Here is a 12742-nt window from a genome sequence, read left to right on the forward strand (position 1 = left end):
CTTTCCAATATGATTTGCCTATATTGTTGACCTTCATTTTTAGAGTATCTGCAAAATTCTAAAGTTTCTTACCCAAAGGAGTTGGCAAAGACCCTCTTTTCTCTGTCTGTCCATTGAGAATTTTTTAAAACTTAGATCTTTTCTAAAATAAGTTCCCAAAATGTACACGAACTAAGTTCAGGATAGACTCCTACAATCATGTGGGAATACATATAAAGGAAGAAAAAAATTTTGAGGTTCAGTTAATATCAAAAAAATTAAATGCCAAACATCAATGAATCTTTTAAAACAAACTCAGAATCCAGGAGGGTAGCTAATTTTCTAAGTGTTCTAATACATTCATTTTTAACCCAATAACTCTCTGAAAACTCAACAAGGTTATCAGTATTTGATGACTCAGTATTACCTAGTTCTTAAAGATAAATGTGTCATTTAAATTACAAACTGAGGGGGAAGAGGGCATTCCTGCTATTAGTTCACATAGTAACTGCTCTAACATATATAAAGGGATCACAATTTATATAATCAGGTAACTTTTTTCTTCTTCTTTTTGGAGACAAGGATCTCAAGTAGCAAAGCTGGCCTTCAACACTATAGCTGATGACAACTATGAACACTTGACCCTCCTGCCTCCATTATTACAAGTACTGAGATGACAGGTATATACCACCATACCCAGTTTAAGACATTTTTCTTAAAGCAAACCTCTAGCCAGGCCTGGTGGCACAAGCCTGTAATCCCAATCCCAGAGCTGGAAGCAGAAGACTCTTGAGTATGCTAGGATTTGTCTCAAAAATCCAAGGGCTGAACTGGGCAAAGGGGTTGGAGGGAGGAACAGAGAGAGGCAAGGCCACATTGTCCACATAATCATGTCAGCCAGGGCTACATGGGGAGACATTGTCTCAAAAAAACACAAAGAAAAATATGAAGCTAAAATGACCTAGTCGTTTATTCCAACAGAATTAGGTTTTGTTTTTGTTTTAACTAAGCTGCAGTTATTTCTGTCAAGTCACTAGCAAAAAAACTATTCTACATACACGGAGAAAATCCCATATTCTGTAATTGAGAAAGACTGGAACTGCTAACTTATTTTTCAAGCAAAGCATGGTGGCACATGACTGTAATCACTGAAGTTGGGAGGTAAAGGCAGGAGGATCAACTCAAGGCCAGACTGCTATGAGACCAACCTAGACTGCATGAGATCCTGTCTCAAAAGTATATTGTTTTATTTTTAGTAGGTGAATATATATAATTATTTGTTTTGTTTTGGTTTTTTTCAGTTTAATACATTCTGTGAACCCCAAGCTGGCCTCAAGCACAACATCCTTAGCCTGTCAATAATACCATCATTGCTGGCTTCTTGTGGTGTCTTCTACTTTTCTCTTACCCAACAAATGCCACCAGTTTGCTCTGTTATGTTTTCTACATATCTTTTTATATACAAATATTTAATAATTTGTGCCTTGTTATAATGTATTCATACTTCACTGTTACCTGCATTTCTCCTTCAATGTCGCTGACATCTGTCCATATCAGTTCTTTTCTTTATAATGTAATAAATTATATATAATTATATATAATACAGAAACAACAGTTACCTCAGTCCTTCAACACTGAAGACTCTTGGACATTTAATTGTATTTTTGTAAATATTTAGGATTTTTTAAATTACACTTATTCGTTTGTGTGAATTTATGTGTGTTTGGGTATGAGTGTGGCAGGAGTCAACTCTCTGTCACCTGGGTCTTGGCAGGTGTAGCAGCAAGCAAACCCTTACTGAGTCATTCTGTGAGCCCACAATAATTCTGGAATACAGATTATCACTGTTTGCATTCAAACTCTAATACTAAATCATTCCCTCCAAACTAATGTGTATCTCTATCACCAGTATATATAAATTATAAGAATCCAGGGTTTACAAATAAAAACAACCTATTTCAGTTTATTTCCTTAATCCCTAAAGTTGCCTGTTAATTAGCATTTCTTTGAAACAGAAAATAATGTACTACATGCTCACAACTGGTCCTTCTTAAACTGTTCCTCTGACGTTTTAAATAGTCTCTAAGGGCTGGTGAGAAGAATCAGCAGGTAGAGGTACTTGCCACCAAGACTGACAGATTAAATTTCATACCTGAGAATTGACTCCCACAAGTTGTCTTTTGGAATTCACACATGTGCCTCTGAACACATGTCCCAAAATAGGTAAATAGAAATATAACTTTAAAAATGTTTTTTAGCCGGATGGTGGTGGCACACGCCTTTAGTCCCAGCACTCGTGAGGCAGAGGCAAGCTGATGTCTGTGAGTTTGAGGCCATGCCTTCAATCCCAGAGTCAAAGATATGAGTCTGATATATAGACTCATATAGGTATATATATGATATATAGGTATATAGACTATATACCCTAGTCTATACAGAGCAAGTTTCCGGAAAGCCAGAACTATACAGAGAAACCCTGTCTCAAAATAATAATTTTAAAAACTGTAAAATTTAAGCTTTTGGCCAGGTGGTGGTGGCACACACCTTTAATGACAGCACTCGGGAGGCAGAGGCAGGCTGATGTCTGAATTTGAGGCCAGCCTTGTCTATAAAGCAAGTTCCAGAACAGGCTCCAAAGCTAAAGAGCAACCCCATCTGGAAAACACACACACACACACACACACACACACACACACACACACACACACACACACACACACACACACAGAAAAAAAGCTGTGGTTTCAGTAATGTGTTCTTATTCACAAGTAAGCTGTCAGAATGACTCCTATATTAGCAAAAAGGTGGTAGATAAGCTTAAAAAAACTTAGGTAATCATTAGCATATCTTACAAAGGAAAGATACAAGCTTATAAGACACTATTCATTCAATTTCCCAGTGTTGTTTTTTCCTTTTTTATAATTATTACCTTTAAATTACCACATTAAGTAATGGGTTTCAATTATATATCTTCATACATGAGTTGTTATATACTATATTCTTATTTGTTCCCCTTCCCCATTGAATTTTTTTTTTAATCATCTGTATTACAAATGTTCTGCACAGAAATGAGCAGGAAGGTGTGTCTGTTAAACCAGAAGGCCACTGTCCTACTTACAGAAGCTCTTGTATTATAATAATACTCTATCTCAGCACTTTCTTAGGAAGGCAGTTGGTATAGTACCTGTTGAATAAATAAATTAATTAATGAACAGTAAACAATGCCTGAGGACTCATTGACATATTTATTAAACAGCTACTACATTTCAGCAACAGTCCAGGGTCTACTTTCACAATGGTATAAAGTTGGGCCATATATTCACTTTTACAGACACTTCTCTCCCACCAGTATTAGATATAAATACTATATTTTATGGTTTTAATATTAAATACTAATTTAATATTAAATGTTAATTAACCAGATACATTTTAGTTTTATCAATATAATTATTGCATACATTTCTAATTTTTCTATGAAATACCTCCCTTTTATTTTAAAGCTTCTCAAAACTTAACATGGGGTAAACTTCAAGGTGAAAGAATTATAGTCAACTGCCCACATTTATGAATAGTCCCCCCCCTTTTTTTGAGACAATGGCCCCCTCCTTGGGAAATTCAAAAAACATTCCTGATGCCTTTGACAATATGAATGTTTACTTTAAACACTTCAAATTATCATTAGCTTTATGGTTTGTTATGTGAAGTGAAAATATAACCATAGCAAAATGTACCAAATTTTATTTTTAAAGTAAATTTAAACTTAAAAATATACTTTCTTCTAAGTTTTAGGGACATTGGAAATTGGTAATAATGCAAGGAAAAGAGCTAGGGAGTGGCTTACTTTCAGTTTTAGTGATCAGGCCTTGCTGTAAAGATTTGGGCAAAGATGTGAAATAGGCTGAGGCAGAAGCCCTATTCCACATGAGAGGGGGAGGCGTCTTCCAAGCAAAGCAAAGACAAAGAGACTAACTAAGGTAAACATGACTTTGAGACAATCAACTGTATGTCATGGAGAGAATAAACACTGAGTCAGGTAAAAACTGAGTATTAACTGGGGAAGAGGGGCTGATCAAAGAGGATAGGGCTTTGCAGTAGTACACTATAAAGGTTTGGGCTACTACTGTACATGGGATAGAACACATTTCGAAATGTTTCTGACTTCACATAACCATTTGTCACCCTGTTAAATACAAAAGGAAATAGGTTGGAAGGTTGGAAACAATACTGCAATAATACAAACAAGAGATTGTACCTGTGGAGTTAGGAGTTGTCAAAGTACTAGTTAACAAGTTCCTGGGTTCTGGACATATTTTAAAGATAGCCAAAAAGATTTCCTAAGGGTTATGCTTAATATGAGATTCAGATATCAATACCGAAATTATTTTACTACTACTTATAAAATGATTTTTGTTTTGGTGGGGGGTTTTTTGTTTGTTTTGGGTTGTTTGTTGGTTTGGTTTGGTTTTTGGAGACAAGATTTTTCTCTGTGTAGCTTTGGAGCCTGGCCTGGCCTCTACTCTCTTTGTAGACCAGGCTGTTCTTGAACACAGAGATCCACCTGCCTCTGCCTCGTAAGTGCTGGGATTAAAGGCATAAGCCACTACTATCTGGCTAAAAGCGGTTTGTTGTTTTTTGTTTTTCTTTCTTTTTTTTATATGTTTTTATTTCTTATTTTGGGGGCTTGTCTTTATGTTTTTCGAGACCAGGTCTCTCCTGTGTAGTTCTGGCTGTTTATAGAACTCACTATGTAGACCAGATTGGCCTAAATGATCTTGCTACCTCGGTCTCCTAGGCCCTAGTATTAAAGGTGTGTAACAGTAGGCCTGACCTAAAATGTATCAACTTTTAGAAGGTTTAAAATATTGATATTTGTTAAATATGAACATTTATGTCCCAAAATAGCAAATATCTGTAATATAAGTGTTCCCAATTTCTAACTAGTGTGATGGTGGTCACACAATTTTATCTGTCAAGACTCACTGGAATTAAAAATGTATTAATTTGGGCTGGAGAGATGGCTCAGAGGTTAAGAGCACCAGCTGTTCTTCCAGAGGTCCTGAGTTCAATTCCCAGCAACCACATGGTGGCTCACAACCATCCATTATGAGATCTGGTGCCCTCTTCTGGTGTGCAGATATACATGGAAGCAGAATGTTGTATACATAATAAATAAATAAAATATTTTTAAATGTATTAATTTAATTATGTATAATTTATGTGTATACATTTAGTCTAAAAAAGAAAACAGACATGAAATATAATTATAAATGTTTAGCATATGCATATACTCTATTTCTCCCTCACTTTTTTCAACCACTCTTTTTTTCTTTAGTTCTGGGAATACAACATGTATACAAAATATAACCAATACTACTTTTAGGCAGTCCTCCACCACATACTTATCTAAACAAACCAAATGTTACTAGGAAGAGAGCGGCACATTAATTCTCTTAGGATAGTATATACCAAATATCTGAAATGGTTAAGAAGGAACCTATAGATTTCCCTCAGCAAACACTCATAAGTACCTAGCTCCAATTATGTTGCAAGCTCTCCTCTAGGAGCTATTTGTATTAGTTATGAAAGGGTAAGATTTTAAGAAATCTTTACAACTGTCTCCTGTCCTGCTTACAGTCTGCACAACACTAAAGACTGATGACTGCAATACTTTAAGCTAAACAAAAACTTCTGTGCCCAAATAATGAAAATGTTGAAAAGAAATTTTTATAGCAAAACTTTCCACCAGATTGGGGACCTTAACTCAGACATAGAGCCACTGTCTAACAGTCAAGGCCCTGTAGACAGCAATACACAGAAACACTGGATGGCAAGACAGAGACAGGAAAGAATACTAAAGTATTTTCCTCAAAATTTTTCACTTTCATTGAGAAAAAGGCAGCATTACCTGACCACTGTGTTATTTCACTATTTTCAACAGGAGAAAGGCAGCACTGCCTATACAGACACATTAGTGATTGCCACAAACTAAGGTGGAACATACAGTGCTTTCCAAATAGGCTAGAGAGATACTTTTGGGTAATGGTTACACAATTCTGTACAAAGAAAAAAAAAAAATCACTGAGCTTCCTAAAGCTACTATTTTTAAAAGAGCAGTATCAATTCAGGACAACTATCAAAATAAATCTAAGGCCTGAAGATCAAACAATATTGTACAAATCAATGTTCATTTCCTGATTGTGATCACTGTACTTTTGTTTTGTTTTTTGAGACAGGGTTTCTTTATTGCTTTGGAGGCTGTCCTGGAACTAGCTCTTATAGAACAGGCTGGTCTTGAACTCACTGAGATCCCCCTGCCTCTGCCTTCCAAGTGCCGGGATTAAAGGCACACTGAATTATTTTTAAATAATAAAGAATTTCCTAAAGCCTTCAGGAACTACTCTATATTATTTGTGGGTGTAAGAGCATCACAAAAGAACAAAATCAAATTGGCAAAAATGTTAAAATCTAGCTGTCTGTGGTGCCACACACCTTAATCCAAGCACAAGGGAGTCAGATGCTAAGGAATCTCAGAGTTAGGATGATTGAGAATTTATGTACAATTTTAAATTGTCAAAGTAAAAAGATAAAAGCACAGAACTCCCATGAGGTTCTAGGTCAGCCTGAACTACATAATATGTTTGATAAAGGGAAAACAGCAATACTAGGGCTGAAGAGATGGCTCAGAGGTTAAGAGCACTGACTGCTCTTCCAGAGGACCATGGTTCAATTCCCAGCACCCACATGGCAGCTCACAACTGACTGTGGCTCCTGTTCCAGAGGATCTGATACCTTCACACTAATGCACATAAAATAGTTAAATAATTTTAAAAAAGCAATACTAATAATTCTTAATATTTTCTCCAAATACTCAAAAAATATTTTTAAAAAGTTGTTTTATAGCCAGGAGGTGGTGGTGCACGCATTTAGTCCCAGCACTCAAGAGGCAGAGTCAGGAGTATCTCTGTGAGTTCAAGACCAGCCTGGTCTACACGAGCTAGTTAGAAACCCTGTCTCGAAACACACTCCCCGCCCCAAAAAAGTCATTTTACGTAAAAGAAAGAAGCTTAGTTTGCATACATGCCTGTAATCCCAGTGTTGGGGATACCAGGGTAGAAGGTTGAGTATGAATCCTGTATCAAAGACCAAAAATACAAGGTATTCAAGCTTTTAAGGACTCAAAAATTCCCTTGACGAATGTGAATAGTAGTTATGACATTAAGACAAGGGAACAGAACTTGCCTAACAAGTCCAAGGCCCTGGATTTGCTCCCCAGCATCTCAAGTAAATAAATAACTCTATATTAACCCTTAAAACATTAAGACCAGGCACAGTAGCACATGCCTTTAATCTCAGCACTTGTAAAGCAGAGGCAGGTGGATCTCTGTGTGTTGGAGGCCAGCTTGGTCTACATAGTGATTTCCAGGAGAGCCAGAGATCCTGTCTCAAAAAAAAAAAAAACCTTTTTTCCATTTTTTGTGACAGGGTTTTTCTGTGTTGCTTTGGAACTTGTCTTAAAATTCGATCTGTAAACCAGGCTGGCCTTGAACTCACAGAGATACTCCTGCCTCTGCCTCTTGAGTGCTGGGATTAAGGAGGTGAGGCCTGGCTAATTGTCTTTATGGATGAAGCTAATTTCTTCAGGGGAACATGGTAAGTAGGTAGAGACTCCCCATTACCCTGAAATCACCAATTCAAAGGCTACTTTCAGTCTACAAGGTCTCAATTCCCTAACATACCAATGAGAAAGAAAGGAACTTAAAAATTAATAGTACTATTTAAATCTAATGCAAAAAGTACACAGGAAAAAATGTAAAAAGTCTCTGGACCTTCTCAATCTAGTTCTTGAGTAACATTTATCAGTATAAACCAACATCGTGTTATAGGAACACTTTAGTTAGCATTTTACATACATTCTTTTCAGTCCCCAAGTCCATCTGTGAAGTGGATTGCAGTATAACTCATTTTACTGATGAAGAAAATCACAGTTTTAAAAACTTTAATAAGAAGAGCATATTCCCAGGTGGTGGTGGCACATGCCTTTAATCCCAGCACTTGGGAGTTAGAGACCCTGTCTCGAAAAACCAAAAAAACAAAAAACAAAAAACCAAAAAAAAAAAAAAAGGGAGAGAGAACACTGTCTGCTTGTATCCACAAGATCTGAGCAACAGAATGCCTTTTGAGACATCTCAATGTTTTTGGAATATCCTTTTTAAAAAAATAAAACTTTTCACAAAATTACATTCCTGGCGACAAGACTCCCGCTTAAGCCATCGACCATTCCTAGTTCTATATACAGGCTTCTTGTGACATTCTTCAAGTCTAAAATTTTTTTTCCAAAAATCAAGAGCTTTTTTAAACCAAAGGAAACTGGAGAGGGTAGTCACAGACCATACAAAAAAATTAAAACAAAATAAAAAACTGTCTATACAATACTGCCAGCTGCCCGCTAGACTTCAATTCTAAAATCACTGTGATGCGTGAGAAACCAAATCCCTTTCCCTCCTCTTGGTCACGCTTTACTCTCTGTACAAAATGGCATTTTTCACGTCAATATTAATCTGCTATTACATAACTTCAAGATAACCTTCATACCCTATTTCGAAAAGCGTATTTAAAAAAAAATCAATACTGGAAACAAAAAAAGGATGGTGATACATTTTTTAATATGAGGGCTGGTGCTGCCTGGAATGAATGGAGGGAGCTACGGCATCCGTCCAAACGCGAAAGGCCACAGGACGGTAAAAACTCATCACCGTCTTCAGTAAGCCGGAAAGGTGCTTGAGAAAACAAAAAAGTGGACACTCGCGAAATTCAAGGAGGGGTGGGGTGGGGCCCCATCTTTTGGCGGCCGGCACTAGAGGACCAGAGAGGAGAGAGAAAGTCGTTGGTGGCCCCGTCCCTCGCAAAAACAAGGGGGCCCCCGCAGGCTAGTTCAGAGACGCAGCCTTGAGGCCCGCAAGTCGTCGGCCCCGGAAATCTCCTGAGGTGAGGTGAGGGTCTGGAGGCCCGACGAGAAAAGGGCCTCCGGGCCGCCCGATCCCATCCGCGGCTCACACCGAGCCCCGCCAGAGCCGAGGCGACTCACACCCAGACGGAATGTGCGTGCAGCAACGGAGAAAGTGGGCGACAAAAATTCACGGGGCTCCCGGGGGCCACGCTCGGGACGAGGGCCCGGCCTCCATGGGCTCCCGGTCCCACTGGTTTTTTCGAGGCCTCGGAGGAGCGGAGAAGCCCCAAGCCTCGTGCCCGTCCCCTCCCCCACCCCACCCCCTCGCCCCCCACTCCACCCGGCCGTCCGCAGCCACCCTGGCTTCTCCTCCTCCTCCGCCTCCTCCTCCGCCTCCCGCAGCTGAGGTACCCGGTCGATCGGTTTCCTCACGCGTTCGGAAGCGTGAACTCACCCGCCGCTCAGAAAACGGAACGGTCTTCGCGGCCTCTTGGGCGTCAGGTCGTGGGTGGGCTCCACCGGTTCGAGGTTTCTGCGCGCCGCCGGACTGAGAGACTGGGTCCGAAGCCGAAGCGCCTACTCGAATAGGCCGCAAACACAGCCGCGCTGCGCGGGGAGCTTCTAGAGGTCTTCCTCTTGCCCGGCGTGCACTGCGCCAGGAGGCGTGGAAAAGGGAAACCATAGAGAGGATTGTACCTAGATAGTCTCCACTGTTGCCTCTGACTCACTACGCACAGAAGGACAACCATAGAGAAGGAGCGCCTAGCGGGGCCTAGAGAGGCCCGAGCTGTAAATTACGACCCACCCTGCCATTTTTGATTGGAGCCGAGTGAATCTTATGATGACTGCGCGACGCCATCTTGAGGTCAAGGTTCCGGCTGGTTACCCGCGCGGGGTTTGTTAGAGGATTTCTCACTTTTTGGTGGTTCGTTTTTCCGGGAATTAGAACCTTGATCTCCTGGGTCTTTGAGGTTCGATGAACTGATACCTGGGCGGGACCGAGAACCTCAATAGAAAGCCCAAATGTCATTTGTCCTTCGAAAACAACTGGTCACGTCAAGAAATAACCGACAACGGCTACATTGGTTTGGTTTGGTTTGGTTTTTTGACTTTTTGTGCTTACACTCACTACAAACGTAAGCGAGGTAATAGGATCCCAGAGGTAACTAGATGCTTGATAGCTTCAGAAGCCTGTAAAAAATATTTAATACAACTTTCTGTAGTGTGCGAATGATAAAAAGAATATTAAAATTAAAAAAAAAAAAGATGCCGAGCGGTGGTGGCGAACGCCTTTAATCCCAGCACTCGGGAGGCAGAGGCAGGTGGATCTCTGTGAGTTCGAGGCCAGGCTGGTCTACAGAGTTACACAGAGAAACCCTGTCTCGAAAAAACAAAATAATAATGAAGTGAATACTCACAAATTACTGTGTTATTCAACTTATGGACTTTCTAAGCAGTATCTAGTACTTGGTTGCTTGCTGCTGAGAAGGCTTGTAATTTTGTTCATAGGGGTCTTGCTCCTCTGCCTGGTGGTATGCCAACAAGTCAGAAAATACAGAGAGGATTATTCCTGTCCTGGAAGAACTGGAGTCCAGGAGTAACAGCAAACGCTGACCACGTTATCATTCATACTCAGTCTGTTGTCTTCCTTAGTTGTTGTTTAGACAGAGTCTACATAGACCAGGCTGGACTGTCTGAGACATCCGCCAGCCCCTTCTTCATAGGTGCTGGGATTAAAGGCATGTGCCACCACACCCCAATTATCGCGTAGTTTTATTCTAGTAAGTCTCACCATCTGCCTGCTAATATGTCTCAATTTATGGTTCACCTGCTCCTTCCTCACTAGAATGTAAACATAAAGAGAGCACAGATCTTTTATCTATTGTAGCTACAGTGCATAGAATAGTGATTGATATTTAGCAAGTACTCAATATTTATTGGGTAACTAGCCGGGCAGTTGTTGGCGAAGGCCTTTAATCCCAGCACTCGGAAGGAAGGGGCAGGCAGATCTCTGTGAGTTCAAAGCAAGCCTGGTCTACAGAATGTGTTGCAGGACAGCCAGGACTGTTACACAGAGGAACTCTGTCTCAAAAACAAACAAGAAAAAAAAATCATTAAATGCTATTTGTTTTTACAACCATAAGCATAAACACCCAAATCCTCTCAAATTACTATGTATCCTTTGGGGGGTGTGGGGGTCTTGTTTGTTTGTTCCTTAAAGTTAGGGTTTTTCTGTCCTGGCTGTCCTGGAACTAGCTCTTGTAGACCAGGCTGGTCTCGAACTCAGAGAGATCCGCCTGCCTCTGCCTCCCAAGTGCTGGGATCAAAGGTGTGTGCTACCATTGACCAGTTTACAAATCCCTTTTTAAAAACTTTATTTTTTGCTGGGCGTTGGTGGTGCACACCTTTAATCCCAGCACTCGGGAGGCAGAGGCAGGCGGATCTCTGTGAGTTCGAGACCAGCCTGGTCTACAAGAGCTAGTTCCAGGACAGCCTCCAAAGCCACAGAGAAACCCGGTCTCGAAAAACCAAAAAAAAAAAAAAAAAAATTATTTTTAGGTGTATGATTTTGACTATATATGTCTTGTACCACATCCATGCCTGGTGCCAGTATAGGACAAAGGAGGACATCATATCCCTTGGAACTAGCTAGAGATGGTTGTGAGCCATCTTGTGGACTTGAAATTGAACCAGGTTCTTCTGTAAGAATAGCAAATGCCCTTAATCGAGCCATCTCTCTTCTACTTGTTTAATAAATCCGTAGGGACCAGTGAGATGGCTCAGCAGATAAAGACTGTTGTCCAAGACAACCTTAGTTCAGTCCCTGAACTCACCTGGGTAGAAGAGGAGACTCCCAGAATCTGAATACTATGGGATATACTCAAGTTCACCTATATGCACACACATAAACAAATAAATAAATGTAGATAATAATCAAAAAATAAATAAGCTGGGCAGTGGTGGCAAACACCTTGATCCCAGCACTTGGGAGACAGAGGCTAGGAGATCTCTGAGTTTAAAGCCAGCCTGGTCTGTAGAGCAGGTTCCCGGAACAGCCAGGGCTACAGAGACAAACACTGCCTTGAAAATTGTAGATGGTTGTAGTAGCTGGAGGCATGGCTCAGCAGTTAAGAAGAGTTGTTGCTCTTGCACAGGAACTAGGTTCAGATCCCAGCACCTACGTGTTTGCCTCACAATCCTCTGTATCTGAAGTTCAGGGGATTCAATAATGCCCCCTTCTGACCTCTGCCAGCAGCATTCAGGCAAAGTATTCATACACATGAATCTAAAAAGAAAAATATTTATTTATTTATTTATTTATTTATTGGTTTTTCAAGACAAGGTTTCTCTGTAGCTTTAGAGCTTATCATGGAACTCCCTATGTAGACCAGACTGGGCTCAAACTGTCACAGAGATCTGCCCGCCTCTTCCTCTGCGCCACCAATGACTGGCTAAGAAATTTAAGAGGTTGTCTCTGACAATTGACTAACTTTCATGTAGACATTGTCCTTCTGTTTTCTTTGTTTGTTTTATTTTGTTCTTTGTTTTTTTTTTGAGACAGGGTTTCTCTGTGTAGACCAGGCTGGCCTTGAATTCACAAAGATGCACCTGCCTCTGCCTCCTACGTGCTGGGATTAAAGGCCTGGGCCACCACTCAATGGCTGACATTTGTTCTTCAACTTTACTCAGTGTAATGGTTATTATAGAGTAACTAGGATATAGACTCATCTGGTGTCCAAGCTTCATAGCATGCCTAGGAGGGGTTACCTAGATTGGGTTTCCTAGATTGGTTAACTGAGGTGGGAAGACCCACAT

The 12742-nt window shown here is 40.3% G+C and overlaps 1 protein-coding gene across 4 annotated transcripts in view; it reads right to left on the reverse strand.

Moving 5' to 3' along the window:
• Rbm25 (RNA binding motif protein 25) overlaps nucleotides 1-9564 on the reverse strand; it is a 43193-nt gene extending 33629 nt beyond the window's left edge. The window contains exons 1-3 of one of the 4 annotated variants that reach the window (XM_027418449.2): nucleotides 9381-9564; nucleotides 3098-3163; nucleotides 73-190 (exon numbers count right to left, since the gene is read on the reverse strand). In XM_027418449.2, coding sequence (XP_027274250.1) covers nucleotides 73-114 — 42 coding nt within the window. In that variant the 5' untranslated portion in view covers nucleotides 115-190; nucleotides 3098-3163; nucleotides 9381-9564. The remainder of the gene's footprint in view (nucleotides 1-72; nucleotides 191-3097; nucleotides 3164-9380) is intronic. The other 3 variants (XM_027418450.2, XM_027418451.2, XM_027418448.2) reach the window with 3 other exon arrangements.
• Between the last annotated feature and the right edge of the window lie 3178 nt (nucleotides 9565-12742).

The sequence above is a fragment of the Cricetulus griseus genome, chromosome 5 (assembly GCF_003668045.3).
Source record: "Cricetulus griseus strain 17A/GY chromosome 5, alternate assembly CriGri-PICRH-1.0, whole genome shotgun sequence".
In the NCBI taxonomy this organism is placed as follows: Eukaryota; Metazoa; Chordata; class Mammalia; order Rodentia; family Cricetidae; genus Cricetulus; species Cricetulus griseus.